Source organism: Trachemys scripta, chromosome 1, assembly GCF_013100865.1.
Source record: "Trachemys scripta elegans isolate TJP31775 chromosome 1, CAS_Tse_1.0, whole genome shotgun sequence".
Taxonomy (NCBI): domain Eukaryota; kingdom Metazoa; phylum Chordata; order Testudines; family Emydidae; genus Trachemys; species Trachemys scripta.
The window spans coordinates 249,988,546-250,010,499 of NC_048298.1; the positions used below are offsets into that span (position 1 = coordinate 249,988,546).

The 21,954-nt window shown below is 44.1% G+C and overlaps 1 protein-coding gene across 3 annotated transcripts in view; it reads left to right on the forward strand.

Moving 5' to 3' along the window:
- Positions 1-21,954, forward strand: part of STK24 (serine/threonine kinase 24) — a 123,925-nt gene that overhangs the window by 58,151 nt on the left and 43,820 nt on the right. For all 3 annotated transcript variants that reach the window (XM_034758223.1, XM_034758226.1, XM_034758225.1), the window contains exons 3-5: positions 13,168-13,224; positions 17,048-17,156; positions 17,277-17,434. In XM_034758223.1, the coding sequence (XP_034614114.1) occupies positions 13,168-13,224; positions 17,048-17,156; positions 17,277-17,434 (324 nt within the window). The remainder of the gene's footprint in view (positions 1-13,167; positions 13,225-17,047; positions 17,157-17,276; positions 17,435-21,954) is intronic.

Genomic DNA, 21,954 nt, shown 5'->3' on the forward strand with positions numbered 1-21,954 from the left:
AATGTCAGTTCAGGTCCAACCTAGGGCAAAAATTGTGGCGGGGGGGGGGGGGGGGGGGAAGAGAGAGGGATTGGACACCGAGAAGGAGAGCATGTGAATGAGGGGCCAGAGGACTAAGCAAGAATAGAGGCAGGGGCACCTATTAGTTCCCCTGGAAGATAATAAGGCAATAAGTAAACAGTCAGCATGGATTTGTCAAGAACAAATCATGTCAAACCAACCTAATAGTTTTCTTCGACAGGGTAACAACTAACAAGCCTTGTGGATCGGAGGAAGTGATAAATGTGGTATATCTTGACTTTAGTAAGGCTTTTGATATTGTCTCACATGACCTTCTCATAACCTAGAGAAATATAACGTAGATGGAGCTACTATAAGGTGGGTGCATAACTGGTTTGAAAAACATTCCAAGAGAGTAGTAATCAGTGATTCACAGTCAAGCTGGAAGGGGATATCTGGTAGAGACCTGCAGGGATCAGTTCTGGGGGAGGGTCTGTTCAATATTTTCATCAAGGATTTAGATAATGGTATAGAGCTATACTTACAGAGTTTGCAGACAATACCAAGCTGGGAGTGGTTGCATGTGCTTTGGATGATAGAATTCAATTTTAAAATGATCTGTACAAACTAGAGAAATGGTCTGAAATAAATAGGATAAAATTTAGTAAGAACAAATTTTAGGAAGGAACAATCCAGTTGTAGACATACAAAATAGGAAATGACTGACTAGGAAGGAGTACTGTGGAAAGGGATCTGGGCGTCATAGTGGATCACTGAATAAATATGAGTCAACGGTGTAGTCTTGTGTCCAGTTTTGGGCGCCACATTTCAGGAAAGATGTGGACAAATTGGGGTAAGTCCAGAGAAGAGCAACAAAAATGATTAAAGGTCTAGAAAGCATGACCTATGAGGGAAGATTGGAAAAAAATTGGGTTTGTTTAGTCTGGAAAAGAGAAGACTGACAGGGGATGTAACGAGTTTTCAAGTACACCTCTACCCCGATATAATGCTGTCCTCGGGAGCCAAAAAACCTTACCGCATTATAGGTGAAAACGCGTTATATCGAACTTGCTTTGATCCGCCGGAGCACTGCTTTACCGCTTTATATTCAAATTCGTGTTATATTGAGTCGCGCTATATCGGGGTAGAGGTATACATAAAAGGTTGTTACAAGGAGGAGGGGGGAAAATTGTTCTTAAACGCAGAGGATAGGACAAGAAGTAATGGGCTTAAATTGCAGCAAGGGAGGTTTAGGTTTGACATTAGGAAAAACTTCCTTACTGTTAACGTAGTTAAGCACTGGAATAAATTGCAGGGGACTCGACTGGAAGATCTCTTAACGTGCCTTCCATTTCTATGATTCTCTGTGCCTCCCCCCCCAACCCCCATTTGTGTGTGTATGTACCTGAGTCTGGGGGAGGCTGAGCCCCTCTCCCTACGGTGCATCTGGGATATGGGGAGAGGGGAGTTTGACTTTCTGGGGGCCTGAATCCGTTCCCTGCTTCCTGTGCATGTCAGGATTTGCCCCTCAGGGGATGTCTGAATCCCTCTCCCTGCCCCGCAGGTGAGTCATCACTGGAAAAAGCGTTTATCCTTTTGGATGGGAGCTGAAGACAGGCATGCTGGGAACATGTAGCAAGAACCCATTGCTGAGATTAGGGTGAAGAGCTGAGAACAGACATGCTTGATGCATCTCAGAGATTCCCAAGCACTGTGGAGGCAGGATGAGGACACCCACTGAGATGAATGGATCTGTTCACCCATCTCAGAGTTATGGTTTCAGGCTTCGTTCACCTTCAGGGAGGTGTTCTTATTGATATGAGAATATCACATTGAGATGAATGGGCCACTTCATAGCCTCCTATGCTGCAGATTAATGTGTAGAGCAACTTTCCAAGTTATTACTATTATAATTAAGAAGATTTTTCTGTTTTAAAGGACAATTATTTTAAGTACTCTAAAATCTTCATGCTTATTCAGATTTTATTGGAACTTGCTCTTTCTCATGGGGATATGGGATAGATTAGTGATCCAAATTTTGGGTCTCTTGAATCAAGAGGTTCCATGAAATATAGACACCCCCCCCCCCCAAAGTTTTTCTTTAAGTTCACAGATTCAGATGCCCGCCTTCTAAGGCGCTAATGGCTTAATGGGACTGGAAAGGGAAGACAATCTTGAAATTGAGGCAGGAGCTCTATGTTGTGCGGGGTGGTGAGGGAGAAAGGTGGAGGGGGAGAGGCACACCAATCTTTTCTTGTATGCTTAAAGTTACAGTAAACTACCGTGTCATAAAACTGTAAAATTTTGGAGGCGTAGATCATGTCTGAGATTTCTTTCACTGGCTCTGTTAGTAATTACATACTCCAAACATTTCAAAATACAACCATCATCCCTATGTCACAATAACAAAGTGTATAGGGTAGAGATGAAAGGAGGATTTAGGAATCTCATTGTAAATGTGTGGCCTAGGGGAGAGAACAGTGGAGTGGGATTCAGAAGACCAGGGATCTATTCTCAGCTATGCCACAAGCCAGCTGGATAACCTTGATCAGGTCACTTATCTTCTTCTCTGAGCCAGTTTCCTCATCAGTACCACGGGGATAATGACATTTCCCTCTTTGCTAAAGCACTTTGAGATGTACTGATGAGAAGTGCTGTGTAAGAGCAATATATTATCATTACCTGGCCACAGTAACAACTCAGCTGCAAGTCTATATGATAATTACAACTGCCTAAAAGACCCTGAACCCCTACCAGCAACATTTCTTTCTGTTTAAAAAAATGGAGGAAATTCACTGACAAAAAACGTAACCTTCACACAGAGTTAGGGTTGCACAGTGGTGCCCTGTGCCCTTCTAGAATGTCAGGTTCAGCAAAACTTGAATTTGTGAAAACCATGAAATACACTCCATGGCACCTTAACTCTCCCTTCTTTGAGCGAGGCCCCAATACGCTCATAACATGTACACTGTCTTTGCACTGTACTGAGCAGGAGCTACCTATGTCTGCCCTACTGTCAAATACTTAATCTGCTCCACAGAAGGAACATCATATCTGCTACATATGACATGCACTTTTACATCCCTCTGTCCTTATGCTCATGATGCCATCTAATGCTATACTTTCACTTACCTTTAATTAAAGACACAGACCACTCTCATCTCCCACCTAAATGCAAGCCGGTCTAAAGGTCCAGAATGGAGACCTTGTAGACATCTTCACTTGTCTGGCAAAATGGAACTCTCAACAATAAAAGTAAAGCTCATCTGTGCAGAAGACAAATGCTCCTCTGAGGATGGTCAGAGACTGGAATGAACTCTCTCAGGAACAAAGGAACATCAAAAAGTTTCCACTCTAAGTGCAAGTAGGGTGACCAGATAGCAAGTGTGAAAAATCGGGATGGGGGTGGGGGGTAATAGGAGCCTATATAAGAAAAAGACCCAAAAATCGGGACTGTCCCTATAAAATCGGGACATCTGGTCACCCTAAGTGCAAGGCACATTTCTTTGACCTTGCCTTCTCTAATAAAACTACAGGTCTATTTATATAACCATAACCACAGGCATATTTAACAAACAAACAAAAAATCCCGAAAACCCTATAAAAACAAGACACTCCACTAAACACACATCTCCCTCTGGAGAGAGGATGAAAGAACAAACATAGCAGTTGTGTAGTCACTTTGCTCAATGCGACATTACTGGCACGCGCTCACATTCTACGATAAGTGTGGTATGTAAACCTATATAGAATAGAATAGCAATGCTGACAGACCTCATGGCAGGAAGACCCGTGTGCCCTGCTACTCCTTAGAGCTGCACAATGTAATGCTGAAGTACGGCATACTGGGTCTCACAACATACACATTAATCTTTTTTTTTGGTCACACACACGGGTCAGGGAGAGGGGCTAATACCCCTCTTGAAGGCGCACAGACCTCCCAGATGGCCCTATATCGCAATTGCAGCTCTTCTAAGCTGCTCCAGCCAATCCCTCCACCACTTAATGCAGCTACACCTATGCAGTGAATGCTGCTGAAGTGCATGCCAATAATTCCCAGTGGCTATGGCCAGCTCCATGGGACAGAGTTGCATTTGTGTGGACGTGTACCGTAGCTCTTCTGAAAACCAAGAAATGAAGTTTTTTTTTTTGCTTAACTTGACATTCGTCTTTGAGTAGTGTCCTTATTGGTGTTCCACTGTAGGTATTCTTGCGTACCTGTGCTGCTGATAAGAGAACTTGGGTAGCAGTGTCCATTAGGCCAACATATGCGCTGTCTCTCCTTGTGCCCTGCCATGAGGCTAGGCAGCGCACATGGGCTAACCCCCTCAGATCCTTCTCAACCACCACTGGCTAGAGACAAAACTACTAGCAATCCCTTTGCAACCATTATCATCTTTTGCTTTTCTATATTTAGTCTCCACATTCTTAGTTGTACCACCTTTCTTCCTGAACAAAACAACAACAAAAAGACTTTATTTACCCCCCTTTTTTCGGAGACCCTTTTCCTAGTTCACAGGGCTTCAAGAAATATCTCTCTTGCAAAGAGGTCATCTCTGTAGCAGACAAGCACTCCCAGTGCATACGCTGCCTTGAGGAAGGCCACATTCCACAGTAGTGTGGTCTGTGCCAGCAGTTCAGACCCTGGTCTCACAATACAGGGAATTGAGACAGAAGATCATCTTCATGGAGGCAGCCCTCCAACCCTTCCCAGACCCATTCTGAGTGTCACCTGAAGTGAGTCTCTTCCACAGCCGTCATCATCCAGGGACTGTAGGTTGAAGAAATCAGCTGCTGACCCCTCTCACAAGTCATTAAAAAAGAGAGCAGGAAGTTCCCACAGTGAATCCTGAGCCAGCCATAAATGATCTCCGGCACGCTCGGTATCCTTGGTACTGTTGGAACCAAGACAGTGCCAGTCCGGTATCCGTGACTCATAAAGATCTGGAACGGCAGGTGCCATTGACGTGCCTAAGGAACCAATGCGCACAGGCACTGAGTCAGCAGCACCAGAGGACAAAGACAGGAGCCAGCACTTCACTAAGAAGACACTGCCAATACGCGCTGTACCATCAACACAATCATGCAACACTGGAGCAGTTGGTGCGGGCAAGATCTCCAACCCCCTTGGTACTGCCAGTGGCACTGAGTCAGTTGGTAGCACTGGAATTCCAGCACTTGAGAGACATCCACGTATCTGACGTACCGATGTCTCCTCTTCTTGGTACCGGGACCTCGGCATAGAGTTTTCCCCTAACACGGGAGTCTTCTCCACTGTTCTGCCACGCACCCATACTCTCCAGTGCAGACTCGGACAGTGAACCAGGAAGGTTGTCTCATTTACCCCTCTTATGATCCCTATGGTGCCCATTACCAAGAGGGCCCCATAGCATACCTCCAGACAGCCCCATCGCCACCATGGTATGACCAACTATAGGCACCACCATCTCAGTGGCCATACTGGGATCCTTGGCCTGCATATCACACCCACGCCTCTTGGGCTTCTAGTCTCACCCGTGAACCCCCAAGATGCTTCCCCTCTGCCATGGCATCTAGAGCCTCGGAACTTCCAGAACAGATTGTGGAGGAACAGGAGGGCGGCATTGAAGAAGAGGTGCTGAGGACCAACATATCCTCTTCCTCCCCAGACGAGCTGTCATGCCTCTCCGACTGTCCTTGGCCAATGATGTCCAGCTTTTCCAGAAGCTGGCAAAGAGAGTTGCAGATACATTACAGATACCATTAGAAGAAGTCAAGGACTCTCATCAGAAGCTCCTTGACATACTACACACCTCATACAAGGCACTGGTGAGACCTCATCTGGAATACTGTGTGCGGTTCTGGTCTCCCGTGTTTAAGAAGGACGAATTCAAACTGGTACAGAGAAGGGCTACTAGGATGATCCGAGGAATGGAAAACCTGTCTTATGAAAGGAGTCTCAAAGACCTCAGCTTGTTTAGCCTAACCAAAAGAAGGCTGAAGGGAGATATGATTGCCCTCTCTAAATATAACAGAGGGATAAATACCAAGAAGGGAAAGGAATTATTTAAACTCTACCAATGTGGACACAAGAACAAATGGATATAAACTGGCCGTCGGGAAGTTTAGACTTGAAATTAGATGAAGGTTTCTAACCATCAGAGGAGTGAAGTTCTGGAACAGCCTTCCAAGGGGAGCAGTAGGGGGCAAAAAACATATCTGGCTTCAAGACTAAGCTTGACAAGTTTATGGAGGGGATGGTATAAGGGGATAGCCTAATTTTGGCAATTAATTGGTGTTTGACTATTAGCTGCAAATATGCCCAATGGCCTATGATGGGATGTTAGATGGGGTGGGATCTGAGTTACTACAGAGAATTCTTTCCTGGGTGTCTGGCTGGTGAGTCTTGCCCACGTGCTCAGGATTTAGCTGATTGCCATATTTGGGGTCGGGAAGGAATTTTCCTCCAGGGAAGATTGGCAGAGGTCCTGGTTTTTTTTTTGCCTTCCTCTGCGGCGTGGGGCAATGATCACTTGCTGGAGGATTCTCTGCACCTTGAAGTCTTTAAACCACGATTTGAGGACTTCAGTGGCTCAGACATAGATTAGGGGTTTGTTGCGGGAGTGGGTGGATGAGATTCTATGGCCTGCGTTGTGCAGGAGGTCAGACTAGACCATCAATAATGGTCCCTTCTGACCTTAAAGTCTATGACTCTATTCTCTAAAATAGCCCTCCCTATTAGTGAGGCTCTCCTGGACCCCGCAAAAACCATATGGCAGACCCCAGCATTGGTGGCACCTACTTCCAAGAGGGCTGATTAAAAAATATTATGTTCCAGCTAGAGATGGAATTCCTCTTCTCCCACCCTCCACCCAACTCCATCGTCATGGTCCTCAACACCAAATGAGATCCACTCTCCCCGACAGGGATTGGAAGTTTTTTAACCTCTTTGGGAGGAAAGCCTATTCCTTGGCCATGCTACAGTTTCAAATAGCCAATTACCAAGCCCCGATGGTGAAATATGACTGTCAGCTATTCAAAACTTAACTTTATTGATCAGCTGCTTGAGTCACACCAAAACCAGTTCAAAGCCATCATCCAAGAGGGAAAACTAGTGGCAAAGACAGGGCTAAAGTCTGCCCTTGACACAGTTAACAGATTGTCCTGATCCATCTCCACGATGGTGGTTAGCCAACCTGTGTCATGGCTACACCTGTTGGGCTTCCCTAAGGAGGTGTAGTCGACTGTCGAAGACCTTCCCTTTGAAGGCCTTAAGCTCTTCATGGAGAAGACAGATGCCTCTCTCTCTGCTCACTGGGCATCTACATGTCAGGACAAAAGAGGAAATTTAGTCTGCAGCACAAACCACGCATCTCCCAATACTCAATTCAATGTTACTACAAGCCACAGAAAACTAAGTTCTCTAGGCATAAACCATCTGGCCTGCAGTCTTCCATGTCTCAACTGTTCACTTCCAATTTTGACGGGTTGGTTGAGGCGACGATAAACCACTCCTGCCAACTGCTACAGCTGACCACCGCTTCCTTCCCATTTGGCTACCATCTGACAATGTTCCCCAGCACCTGGGAATGCATAACATTAGACCAAAGAATCTTGGAGATTGTTTGCAATGGGTACTCCATCCATTTTACCTCCCTATCCCCCTCCATAGCATCCTTCCCCGTCCCTCTTCAGGGACCCTTCTCATGAGTTTACTAAGACAAGAGATCATCTCCTCCAGTTAGGAACCATAGAACCAGTACCTCAATATCTACAAGGCAAAGGTGGTTATTTCCTAATACCCAAGAGAAAGGTAGGTTGGAGACCTGTACTAGACCTCCACTCAAAAAGTTTGTCAAAGCTCAAAAATCCAAGATGGTCACTCTAGCAACAATTATCCCAGCATTGGAACAGGGAGACTGGTTTTCAGCCCTCAACCTTCAAGACGCCTATTTCCAAATCTCAATCCTACCATCCTACAGACGATTCCTCAGATTTACCCTAGGACAAGACCCCATATGAGTACAGAGTACTCCTCTTTAGGCTATCATCCGTTTAGAGAGTATTTTCCAAGATTCTCTTAGTACTGGCTGTGCACCTGTTCTCCCAAGGGATCATGATTTACCCCTACTGACTGCCTCCTCAGAGCCCGGTCCTTCCATATAGATCAACACCTGGAAATCAACCCTCACTCCAGTGCAGCGCCTGGAATTCATAGGCGCCAACCTCAACTCCTTACAGGCCAAAGCTCTCCTAAATCAGCTTCTGTACCAGATGACTGGAGGATAGCTAATGTGACACCAATTTTTAAAAAGGGCTCCACGGGTGATCCTGGCAATTAAAGGCCTGTAAGCCTGACTTCAGTACCAGGCAAACTGGTTGAAACTATAATAAAGAACAATATTGTCAGACATAGATTAACATAATTTGTTGAGGAAGTGTCAACATGGTTTTGGTGAGGCATGATTTCCCTTTACTAATCTACTAGAATGCTTTGAGGGGGTCAGCAAGCATATGGACCAAGGGGATCCAGTGGATATAGAGTACTTAGATTTTCAGAAAAGCTTTGACAAGGTCCCTCATCAAAGGCTCTTATGCAAAGTAAGCTGCCACGGGGTAAGAGGGAAGGTGCTCTCATAGATTGGTAACTGGTTAAAAGATAGGAAACAAAGGGTAGGTATAAATGGTCAGTTTTCAGAATAGAGAGAGGTAAATAGTGGTGTCCCCCAGGGGACTGTTCTGGGACTAATCCTATTCAACATATTCATAAATGATCTGGGAAAAGGGGTGAACAGTGAAGTGGCAAAATTTGCAGATGATGCAAAATTACTAAAGATAGATAAGACCCAGGCAGATTGCGAAGAACTACAAAAGGATCTCTCAAAACTGGACGACGGCAACAAAACGACAGCTGAAATTTAATGTCTATAAATTCAAAGTAATGCACATTGGAAAGCATAATCTCAACTATACATATAAAATGATGGGGTCTAAATTAGCTGTTACCACTCAAGAAAGAGATCTTGGAGTGATTGTGAATAGGTCTCTGAAAACAATCCACTCAATGTGCAGCATTAGTCAAAAAAGCAAACAGAATGCTGGGAATAATTAAGAAAGGGATCGATAATAGGATGGAAAACATCATGTTGCCTCTATATAAATCCATGGTACGCCCACATCTTGAATACTGTGTGCAGATGTGGTCGCCCCATCTCAAAAAAGATATATTGGAATGGGAAAAGGTTCAGAAGAATGCAACAAAAATGATTAGGGATATGGAACGGCTTCTGTATGAGGAGAGATTAATAAGACTGGGACTTTTCAGTTTGGAAAAGAGACAGCTAAGGGGAAATATGATTTGAGGTCTGTAAATTCATGACTGGTGTAGATAAGGAAGTGTTTACTACTTCTCATCACACAAGAAGTAGGGGTCACCAAATGAAATTAATAAGCAGCAGGTTTAAAACAAATAAAAGGAAATATTTCTTCACACAACACACACTCAACCTGTAGAACTCCTTACCAGAGGATGTTGTGAAGGGCAAGACCATAAGAGGGTTCAAAAAAGAACTAGATAAATTCATGAAGGATAGGTCCATCAATGGCTGTTTAGCCAGGATGGACAGGAATGGTGTCCCTAGCCTCTGTTTGCTAGAAGCTGGGAATGAGTGACAGGGGATGGATCACTTGATGATTACCTGTTCTGTTCATTCCCTCTGGGGCACTTTGTACTGGCCACTGTCCGAAGACAGGATACTGGGCTAGGTGGACCTTTGACCCAATAGGGCCATTCTTACGTTCTTATGTACCTCTACACAGATTCCTGTCTTTGGCCATACTCATATAGACAGCCCACAAATATGAGCCAGGCACTGCCTACAACTCTTGGGGCATATGGCAGCAGGCACAGTGGTAATACCACATGCCAGGCTTCACATGCGATGCTTCCAGTTTTGGTTCAGTTCAGTTTACAGACCAGATAGGCTAGACAAATGTCTGTCGCTACCCCACCAGGATCAAAAAGCCCTTAGATGGGTGGAAAGACCCTGCAAATGTTTGCAAGGGGATCCCCTTTTCACAAACCTCCCCATCATTGATTCTCCTCACTGACACATCCCTCATAGAATGGAACGTGCATATAAATGACTTCATGACAAAAGGCAGGTGGTCATCCCTGGAGATATCCCTTCACATCCTCCTCCTCAAATTAAGGGTGGTCAGGAACGCCTATGCCCATTTCCTCCAACTGACCAAGGGATCACACACGAGAGTTATAGCAGACAACATAGCATGTATGTACTATATAAATCAGCAAGGGGGAGGCAGATCACCCCTCCCTCTGTGCAGAGGCAGTGAGACTATGGAACTGATGTATCTCCCAGGATGTCATACTATCAGCCACTTACCTTCCAGGCACTCAAAACTTGATAATGGACAATCTCAGTGGGAAATTTCCACATGACCACAAGTAGGCGATAAACCCAGTGGTACTTCATAACCTATTGAGGCAGTGAGGGATGCTGACCACAGACCTGTTTGCCACTTGCCTGAACAAGAAATGTCCACACTAGTGATCCCAATCATAGGACAGCACTCAGTGGGCGATGCTTTCCTCCTCCTCTGGGGCAGGGACCTTCTCTATGCCTTTTCTCCATTTCTTCTACTGTCAAAAGTCCTATTAAAAATAAAAAGAGAAGGAGCTGATTGGTCCTACTTGGCCAAGACAGACTTGGTATCCTTACCTGTCACAACTCGCGGCATGCCCACCAATTTCTCTCCAATCCACTTCTTCCCTCCTCTCGAAGAACCAAGGATGTACCCTACATCCCAACTTGGGGATTCTTCGCCTCAAAGCGTGGCTCCTTCATGGTTCAAACATGGAGAGCTCCTGCTCAAAGGAGGTACAAGAGGTGTTATTACATACTAGAAAGTCTTTAACATGCTGGACATAGCTACCTGAATGGTCCAGGTTTCAAATTTGGTGCATCTCCCAACAAATTTCTCTGACGCTCGTGACTCTTCCAGAGATCCTAGACTATGTCCTAACTCTAAAAAATTCAGTACTATCTCCGTTTCTTCAGGGTCCACCTAGCGGCTATAGCAGCCTTTCACCGGTAGAGGAATACTCAGTGCTATCACACCCAACCACTAAACGATTCCTTAGGGGTATAGTAAACCTTTTCCCACAATCCCGACATTCTACTCCCATGTGGGACCTAAACCTGGTATTGAAAGGCCTCATTATACCTCCCTTCAAACCTATGGACTTCCTGACAGCAGTCACTTCAGCTAGGAGATTAGGAGAAATAGCAGCTCTGATGGCACATTCTCTCTTTCTTTCCCTCCCCTCCCAGTATTCTTTTGGGACAAGGTTATGCTCAGGCCACAACCAAAATTCATCCCTAAGGTAACCTCCCCATTTCGCATGAACCAATTGGTTCACCTTCCAATTTTCTATCCCAAGCCTCATCACGACTACTGGGAGGCTATATTGCACACACTAGATGTCAGGAGAGCCCTAGCCTTTTACCTGCATAGGATGAAGGCTTTCAGGAAATCCCCTAAACTTTTCCTCTCTATTGCAAAAAAATCTAAGGACTAAGCAGTATAGTTCAGAGACTCTCCAAATAGGTCTCAAACTGCATTAGACAATGTTATCAGATCTTCAGCATGACCCCGCAAGATAGTATTTGCACACACTCCACAAGGCTACTGCTGATAGTATTTGCACACACTCCAAGAGGCGACTGCCTTCTTCTAGAATGTCCCTATCTCAGAAATTTGTAGAGCGGCAACATGGATGTCAGTCCACACCTTTGCAGAACATTATGCAATCACTGGGGACTCTGCCTCCAATGCCCTCTTCGGCTCCACAATATTGTTATCGGTAACTGACCCGACCCCAAATCCCCAACCCTCCAGTAGGGATACTGCTCAGGAGTCACCTACAGTGGAGTACCCATAGGGACACTACTTGAAGAAAAAGCTACTCACCTTGTGCAGTGTGTGTCCTTATGGGTGACCCACAACCCACCCTCTTGCCGTCTACTTCAGAGTTCTTGTCAATGACTGCAGTGAAGAAGGAACTCGGGGGTTAGGCTGTTCTGGCACTTCTACCGAAGTTCCCTGATCAGCAATGCAGGGATGCAAGCATACCTATAGTGGAACACCCATAGGGGGACACATCTCGAAGAACCATCGTTATTACACAAGGTGAGTAACTTCTTCTGGGAAGAAGTTCTTCTGGTCTTGCATCTGAAGAAGTGAGGTTCTTACCCACGAAAGCTTTTGCTCCCAATACTTCTGTTAGTCTCAAAGGTGCCACAGGACCCTCTGTTGCTTTTTACAGATTCAGACTAACACGGCTACCCCTCTGATACTTCTTCTGGGAAGGCACAGTATACCACTGGGCACCTTTAATCGGTCTTAACTAAGTTGTTGTTTTTTTTTGTCAGAGAATATTAGATACTTCTGTAATGAACTACATTTAAGGATTGTTATAAGAGCAGGAAGGGACAGTACATTACTCTTGGGAAACAATAAGCTGCTTTCTCTCGAGCCTCTGGAGCATATTTGTATTGTTTCATTTTCATTGTTCATGAGTGCTCTCTTCTGTCCTGTACCCCCTACTTTTCAGGTTGAGAAACACTAGATTAGACACTTGTAATACTTTTCTTTATATATGCAGTTCAACTAGGTAGGGCTTCCCTACTGCACCAGATGGTTTTCATTAGCTTGAATTAGAGAGAAATCTCCTACTCCCCTGAGTAGTATACTGTGGCAATGTTAAGGGGTCTACACTTTCCTCTGATCCATCTGTGTTTGGCTGTTATGGAGACATAATACCTGACTACTTCATGTGGCCCACTAGTATATTCAGATATGGCAGTTCCTATGTTTCTATATAGGATAAGACAGTGTATGGAAATAAGGATTGTAAAATCTAAGATGGAAAAAAATGAATAAAATGGAATGAAGTCAGTGTATGTTATCGTCAAATAAATAAAAATGTGGAGCAGGAGCAGTATTTTTCTGCCATGACAGATTATATAGTTTAGTGAAATTCTGTGCCATTACATATTTACTGTAATAATTCTACAGAATTCATTTTGCAGCAAAATGAGTGAAGCAAGTCATTAAAGAAACTAAAGTGTGAAGCTACTGATTTCATCTGTTCTATTTTTGCAGGATACAAAATTATGGATAATAATGGAATACCTTGGTGGAGGCTCTGCTCTTGATCTAGTAAGTAAACTAGTTATAAACGTCATTAATTTAGTAAACTTAGTTAAAATTTCATTAATGCATTTCTTGAATGTTTCTGCTGTTTATAATACACCTGTAATCCTAGTGTGACATCATTATTGCTATAGCAGTTGTGCTGTCAAACCCAGGATTATTGCGTCAGTAGAGAAATAAAGTGGCATAACCAGATATATTAAGAAACAAAAGCCCTGTTTTCATGCAGAAATTCCCAGTAGTTAGAAGAAAACGTTTCTGTTCATATATGAATTAAAATACATTTTCCATGAGATGACAGCAGGTTATGTTCATATGCAAAAAGGCTAGGTAACTCAGGATGTTAGTAATAAAGTATGAAAACTTTCATCTGAAAACTCTGACCTTCACCCAGCCATAGAATATTAATGACTGAAGGTTGTTATTGTCTGCTGGCTCTTCATGGTGCTCTTACATTTGTTCCTTAGTGTACACATTTTTTAAAAAATAAAGCACCCTGCCTGTAGTCTCATTGAGATTTGAATGGACCTAGTGATGTAATTTCCCTCTTCCCCGGAAGGGTTGGTAGGTATGTCCTTTGAAACAACCTTGCATTGTGGGTGTTAGATGTGTATATTTTCTGTGATTAAATACAATAGAACCTTGCTAAAACACACTTCACAGAACGACAAGCTTTCTATCTAGTCCATTCAAAATTGGTTCTCCCCACAGCAAAGAGTCACAACATGGCTTTTGTAAAGGGAAATCATGCTTCAGCAATCTATTAGAATTCCTTAATGATTCCTTAATGATCTGGATGATGGGATGGATTGCACACTCAGCAAGTTCGCGGATGACACTAAGCTGGGGGCAGAGGTAGATGCGCTGGAGGTAGGGATAGAGTCTAGAGTGACCTAGACAAATTGGAGGATTGGGCCAAAAGAAATCTGATGAGGTTCAACAAGGACAAGTGCAGAGTCAGGACTTAGGATGGAAGAATCCCATGCACTGCTACAGGCTGGGGACTGACTGGCTAAGCAGCAGTTCTGCAGAAAAGGACCTGGGGATTACAGTGGACGAGAAGCTGGATATGAGTCAACAGTGTCTCCTTGTTGCCAAGAAGGCTAATGGCATATTGGGATGCATTAGTAGGAGCATTGCCAGCATATCGAGGGAAGTGATTATTCCCCTCTGTTAGGCACTGATGAGGCCGTATCTGGAGTATTATGTCCAGTTTTGGGGCTCCCACTACAGAAAGGATGTGGACAAGTTGAAGAGAGTCCAGCGGAAGGCAACGGAAATGAGTAGGGGGTTGGGGCACATGACTTATGAGGAGAGGCTGAGGGAACTTGGATTATTTAGTCTGCAGAAGAGAAGAGTGACAGGGGATTTGATACCAGCTTTCAACTACCTGAAGTGTGGGTTCCAAAGAGGATGGAGCTAGGCTGTTCTCAGAACAAGGAGCAATGGTCTTAAGTTGCAGTGGGGGAGATCTAGGTTGGTTATTAGGAAAAACGATTTCATTAGAAGCGTGGTGAAGCACTGGAACGAGTTACCTGGGAGGTGGTGGAATCTCCATCCATAGAGGTTTTTAAGGCCTGGCTTGACAAAGCCCTGGCTGGGATGATTTAGTTGGTGTTAGTCCTGCTTTGAGCAAGGGATTGGACTAGATGACCTCCTGAGGTCTCTTCCGACCCTAATCTTCTATGATTCTGTGATTCCTTGACGTGGTCAACAAACACGTGGATGAGGGTGATCGAGTGGATGTAGTATACTTGGACTTTCAGAAAGCCTTTGACAAGGTCCCTCACCAAAGGCTCTTAAGCAAAGTAGACAGTCATGGAATAAGAGGAAAGGTTCTCTCATGGATAAGTAACTGTTTAAAAGATAGGATACCGAGGGTCAGTTTTCACAGCAGCGAGAGGTAAATAGCTTGGTCCTTCAAGGATCTGAACTGGGACCAGTGCTATTCATAAAAAATCTGGATAAGGGGTTAAACAGTGGGCGGGGGGGGGGGGGGGGCAAAGTTTGCACACAATACTAAATTACTCAAAAACATAAGAACGGCCATATTGGGTCAGACCAAAGTCCATCTACCCCAGTATCCTGTCTTCAAACAGTGGCCAATGCCAGGTGCCCCAGAGGGAATGAACAGAACAGGTAAGCATCAAGTGATCCATCCGCTGTCGCCCATTCCCAGCTTCTGTCAAACAGAGGCTAGGGACACCGTCTCTGCCCATTCTGGCTAATAGTCATTGATGGACTTACCCTCCATGAAAGTAAAGTCCGAAGCTGACTGTGAAGAGTTACAAAGGGATCTCCCAAAACTGGCTGACTGGGCAACAAAATAGCAGATGAAATTCAATGTTGATAAATGCAAAGTAATGCACATTGCAAAACCCTAATCCCAACTATAAAGGCAAAATGATAGTGTCTAAATTAGCTGTTATCACTTCAGAAAGAGATCTTGGAGTCATTGTGGATAGTTCTCTGAAAACATCTGTTCACTGTGCAGTGGCAGTCAAAAAAGCTAACAGTGTTAGGAACCATTAGGAAAGGGATAGATTATAAGACAGAAAATATCATAATGCCTCTATATCAATGCAAGGTACGCCCACATCTTGAAAACTGCATTCAGATCTGATCACCCTATCTCAAAAAAGATATATAGGAATTGGAAAAGGAACAGAAAAGGGCAATAAAAATGATTAAGCGTATGGAACAGCTTCCATATGAGGAGAGATTAAAAAGACTGGGACTGTTCACCTTGGAAAAGAGATGATTAAGGGGAGATATGATAGGGAGTCTATAAGATCTTGACTGGTGTAGAAAAAGTGAATAAGGAAATGTTATTTACTCGTTCCCATAAAACAAGAACTAGGGGTCACCCAATAAAATTAATAGGAAGTGGGTCTAAAACAAACAAAAGGAAGTACTTCTTCAATAAGGCACAGTCAACCTGTGGAACTTGTTGCCATGGGATGTTGTGAAGGCCAAAACTATAACAAGTTAAAAAAAGAAGTAGATAAGTTCATGGAGGATAGGTCCATTAATGGCTATTAGCCAGGATGGGCAGGGACGCAACACCATGCTCTCTGAGTGTCCCTAGCCTTTGTTTGCCAGAAGCTGTGGATGACTTGATGGATTACTCGATGATTGCCTGTTCTGTTCATTCCCTTTGAAGCACCTGGCATTGGCCACTGTCTGAAGACTGGATACTGGGCTAGATGGACCATTGGTCTGATCCAGTATGGCCAGTCTTCTATTCTAAGATTGTAATAGCTGATGCTGTAATGATATCTTGTATTACTCAAATTTAATTACGTAATGTATACTAAAGTACATTTAGTAGTGCATTTAAAGGTATGATAAATAATGAAAACTAAACTGCTATTGACAAATGAATAAAATACATTTTTGATGTTAGCCTTATTTTTATTAGCATTTCAAGTTTCATTAATTCAATACATCTATCTCATTCATTAGTGCAAATTAGTTTTCCATGTCCACTGAAGGTAGGACAAGAAGTAATCAACTTAATCTGCAGCAAGGGAGGTTTAGCTTAGATACTAGAAACAACTTTCTAACTATACGGATAATTAAGTATTGGAATAGGTTGCAAGCGAGGTTGTAGGTTGGAAGAATACCTGTCAGGGATGGTTTAGGTATCCCTTGTCTCAGCACAGGGGAGGATGGCATAGATGACCTCTTGAGGTCCCTTCTAGCCCTATGTTTCTATGAATTCTTTGAACTTAGCATTTTTAGTTTATTTTTTCTTACCGTTTCTGTGTTGTCTCTGAAATTTGTAGTTTGCAAGTATTTACAAATATTTCTTGTATGTTTCTCATAGTTAGAGCCTGGCTGTCTTGATGAAATCCAGATTGCTACAATATTAAGAGAGATACTTAAAGGACTCGATTACTTGCATTCAGAAAAGAAAATCCACAGAGATATTAAGGGTAAGTTATTTAATCATTTTTTAAAAATAGTTTTGGTTAAATGCTCAAACAGTAGAGATAAGGAAAACCTTTGAAACATCAAAGCTGTAAACTTTTAAACTGCCTTTTTTTCTTTGTTAGCTGCCAATGTTTTGCTATCTGAACAAGGAGAGGTAAAATTAGCAGACTTTGGAGTAGCAGGACAACTAACAGATACACAGATAAAGAGAAATACTTTTGTGGGAACTCCATTCTGGATGGCACCTGAAGTAATAAAACAGTCAGCATATGACTCAAAGGTAAGATTAAAATAGACTTTTCTATTTCCAGGCATTACTCACAGCCCCTTCCCTTCCAATTTTATTTATTAGATAAACTAAATGCTTTGTGCAGGCTGTGAATTACATGGTTGCGGTCTGAGGCCCACCTGCGCCACTTTCTGTACTACTGCTGTTGCTCATGTGTGATGAACTGGGAGTGGTCTTTGAATGCTGAGTGGGGAGTGTTGGCCTGAGAAGGTGGCAGGGGGGTTTGGCTGGGACGGTCTGCATTGGGGGATGGGAGACTGGCCTTGAGAGAAGATACCTGAGCATGTAACGTGAGAACCCAGGGGGTTGGAGCCAGGTGACACCTCTGCACGGGAAACTGGACAAAGGCGGGGGGAGGACCCGGGGGAGGCTGGGTGAGAGACGCTGGAGGGAGTGGGAGGTTTCAGGAGCTGGCTGGTAATGGAGGGAGCCCAGATGGGGCTCTGCCCCCCCTTCGCCCCCATGGGGCTGTGGTGCCCCTGGGACCCCAAGATGGACCTAACTGAGGGGGTCCTGTTGTCTGTGCCTGCAAGACCTGTCTTGGACTGTGTTCCTGTCGTCTAAATAAACCCTCTGCTTTACTGGCTGGCTGAGAGTCATGGTGAATCGCAGGAAGCCAGGGGTGCAGGGCCTTGTGTCCCCCCACACTCTGAGACATCATGCACTTAAGGTCTTTTCTTTTTCTTTTTTTCCCCTCAGAACTACTCCAATGACTTTAACTTAATTGTAAACATTTTTTTTCAGGTAATAATACATAGTTGCATTTAAACTGACTTCAGCTGTGTTTTTGAGTTACCACGCTATTCGGACACAGATTTGAAAATTCATTGTAGACAGATGTCTGTAGAATTGGCCTGTAGAAAGTGCTGATCACACTCCAGGCCTTCTATATAAAGCAAATGTATCATGCGTTGAACTGCGTATTTCTTTACTATATTGGGAAACACAGACTTTGGATATAAGGCAATGATCTTGAAAACTAGGCTAATAAATGTTGTGCCAAATATAGATATACATTTTATCTATGCAAATAAACTCCTTTGTTTTCATTTACCCGTCCTGGCACTGCTCACCCTCTCCAGTATCTAAAAAGAGGCATAAGACTTCTAAACAGACAATTGGGAGAGGAAGGTCTCTGGCATCAAAATCCTCTAAGCTAGGGGTCGGCAACCTTTCAGAAGTGGTGTGCTGAGTCTTCATTTATTCACTCTAACTTAAGGTTTCACATGCCAGTAATACATTTTAATGTTTTTAGAAGGTCTCTTTCTATAAGTCTATAATATATAACTAAACTATTGTATGTAAAGTAAATAAGGTTTTTAAAATGTTTAAGAAGCTTCATTTAAAATTAAATTAAAATGCAAAGCCCCCCAACCGGTGGCCAGGACCCGGGAAGTGTGAGTGCCACTGAAACACATGCCATAGGTTGCCTACCCCTGCTCTAAGCATAGGGATGGGAGTAGAGTGCAGCCAAAATCCAAGCACTTTTCTCTGGTAGTTCCAAAACCAGCAATGTTGATTCCAGCCCTGAGGCAAATAATGTCAAATCCGGGGCCTGAAGGGGCATCTGGACTTGACCACAGTGACCCGAGACCATCTTGGCACTGACCCCATCAGAGTCATTTGTGGCAGAGATCTGCGGAGCCTATCTGTGACGATGTCCCTGGCGACCGTGCCCCTGGTACAGGCAGATAGAGGGTCACCAGTATTGTTGGTGCAGTAGTTGGTGCACTGCAACAACCTCCATTGCCTCAGACTTCACGCCTATTGATACTGTTGAATTGTATGCCTGCAGTGTTGGCTGCTCTCCACTCTTCGCTGATTCGGCACTAGTCTCTGACACCATCAGCTCCCCCTTGGTCAATAGAAGGTGATTTGTACTGCTCTGACTTGGAGATTGGCTCTTACATTTCCCAGTCTTGGAGCTAGTCACACTACTCCCCACTTACGTGTTACTTCCCTAGGTTGCTTTGAGATCCTCCAGCTGGAAGAGGATCGGACATGTGGTCAGGGAATCACTGGGTCTTCCCAGTGGTCCAGTGGTCCTTCTGGAACCCTGAGGATCCCCCCTGATTTCTAGGTCATACATGAGGTGTTCCTGCTCTATGACCTCAGAGAAGCATGGGAAGTCTACTTTCTAGGCACCGCCTGTTCCTGACCCTGGCACCAGACTCATTGTGGAGCAGGAAGAGATGGTTCAGGAGGACCCTGCTTGACAGCGGGGGAGGAATAGCCTCAACCGAGGCTGGCTTCATCCTCCTCTTTTCCTGATGAAGCAGTTTCCTTGGGAGGCATCTCACGCCCTCCTGATGATTATAAAGCTTACCAAGAACTATTGAAGAGTGTTGCCTGAGGTTCAGGGATCCAGTTGGAGGAAGTTAAGTAGTCCTCCCACTGCCTTATTGATATTGGTGGCCTTACCTATTAATGAAGCAGTTTTGAAGTCCATTAAATCACTCTGACAGATTCCTTCATCCCATTTTCCAACCTCAAAAAGGGCCAAATGTAAATATTATGTTCCCTCCCAGGGATTTGAATATCTATGCTTCCCCTCCTCCCCCCGATCCCTGTTTCTCCTTTGGTGTCAGCGGCCAATGAAAGGGAGTTCTAGGGCAAACCTCCAAATCAAAGATCCAAAAAACTAGATTTATTTTGTAGAAAAGTTTATTCTAATGTGGGGTTACAACTCAGAATTGCCAGTCAACAGGCTTTTTTGGGACGTTATGATTGTAATGTTTGCGAGTCCATATTAAAGTTTAGGGACATATTGCTGGAGGATGCTAGAGTAGAGTTTTCCTCTTTATATGATGAGTGGAAATCTGGAGCAAGAACTTTCCTCCAGGCTGGACTAGATGCAGCAGATTCAGCTCCTAGGATCATCATGGCCTCTGCAGTTTCCATGCACAAGAGCTCTTGGCTGCAGGTCTTGGGGCTTGCACAAGAAGTCCAACAAACAACACAAGACCTGCCACAAGCGCTCTTGGCTGCAGAAGACCTGCCTTTTGTAGAGTCTTGATTTTTTTGGTGGAAACAGACTCCAATCTCCATGGGTGAAGGATTCTAGGGCAACTTTAAAGTCTTTGGGGTTGTATATTCCAGCCCTGTCCAGGAAACATTTTTACCTGCAGCAGACCCACTGTTACTCTGTCCCTGCTCCTTGTTAGGATCTGCAAAGAAAGAAAAGTAGGGGTTATAGATGCAGACCACTTCCTCCTCCTGCATCTGCATCAATGCCTGCTCCATCTAAACAGCCAGGTGGTGCTAAACAGATGTTTTGATGGGTCAGTTGATGACACCATCCCACTTTCCAGGATGCCAGATTCTGCCTCCTTCGTGTTTGCAAGCCATCTTTACCGCTTCCTCAGTGCATAGTCCTGGATTACTTCAGACTGATGGGTCTTAAGCACTGTGGAAGTGGGATATACCATCCAGTTTATTTCTGCCCTTCCCTGCCTGTTCCTCTTCAGGGACTACTCTCACAAGGAGCTTCTCCTCCAGGAGCTTCCTTCTCTCCTTTGTATAGGAGCTATAGAGGATATTTTGCATTGTCTCAAGAGGGAAGAGGTTTATTACTGTTCTTTCCTAATCCCAAAAGCAAAGGGAGGTCTTGACCAATTTTAGACCTGTGCCAGCTGAACAGATATCTCACAAAGATAAAGTTTTGCATGATCACCCTGGCTTCCATTATTCCCTCTTTGGATCCTGGAGGCTGGTATGCTGCCCTCAGCTTAAAAGGTGTCTTTTTCGTGTGGTGATTTATCAAGGTCACAGAAAGCATCTCATATTTGTAGTGAAGCACTCTCATTAGCCCTTCACCATGCTGCCTTTCAGCCTGTCAGCAACATCTCGTGTGATATCTGCTTTCTTGAGGAGTCTGAGTTGAAGTTTCTTTATCTGGATGACTGGCTAGTCTAAGATGCTGGTCCAGGACTCAGTTAATGTTCAGTGTGTATCTCCCATCCAGTCAACATTTGAAGCTCTGGATCTACTGATCAATTTATAGAAATCTCTCCTTTGTCCAGTTTAGAAGACAGATTTTATAGGAGCAGTACTGGCTTCTACTCAAGAGCTTTCCTTCCAGACACAAAGTTCCAAACAATTTGATCGCTTGTTGCAGATTTCAAGGCTTACCCAGCCACAGGAGCTCAAAACTGCATTAGGCTCCTGGGGTGTATGGCCTTGTGCATATACATAGTCAGGTATGCCAGACTGCATCTCAGGAATCTTTAAAGTTGACTGTCCTCTGTTTTTTTTTTTTTTGCCAAGTTATCACTCAGTCCTGAAAGAGTATTGACTTCTCTAGATTGGTGGACAGACCCGGTCAGTGTATGTGCAGGCATTCCCTTTGTTCACCCTCAACCTTTGCTGATATTGGTGACAGATGTATCTGCCCTAGAATGGGGGGCTCATCTTGGTCCCCTCCAAACTCAGGGTTTATGGTTCTCAAAGGACCTCTCCCTCTCTCTCTCTCTCTCTCTCTCTCTCTCTCTATATATATATATTTATATATA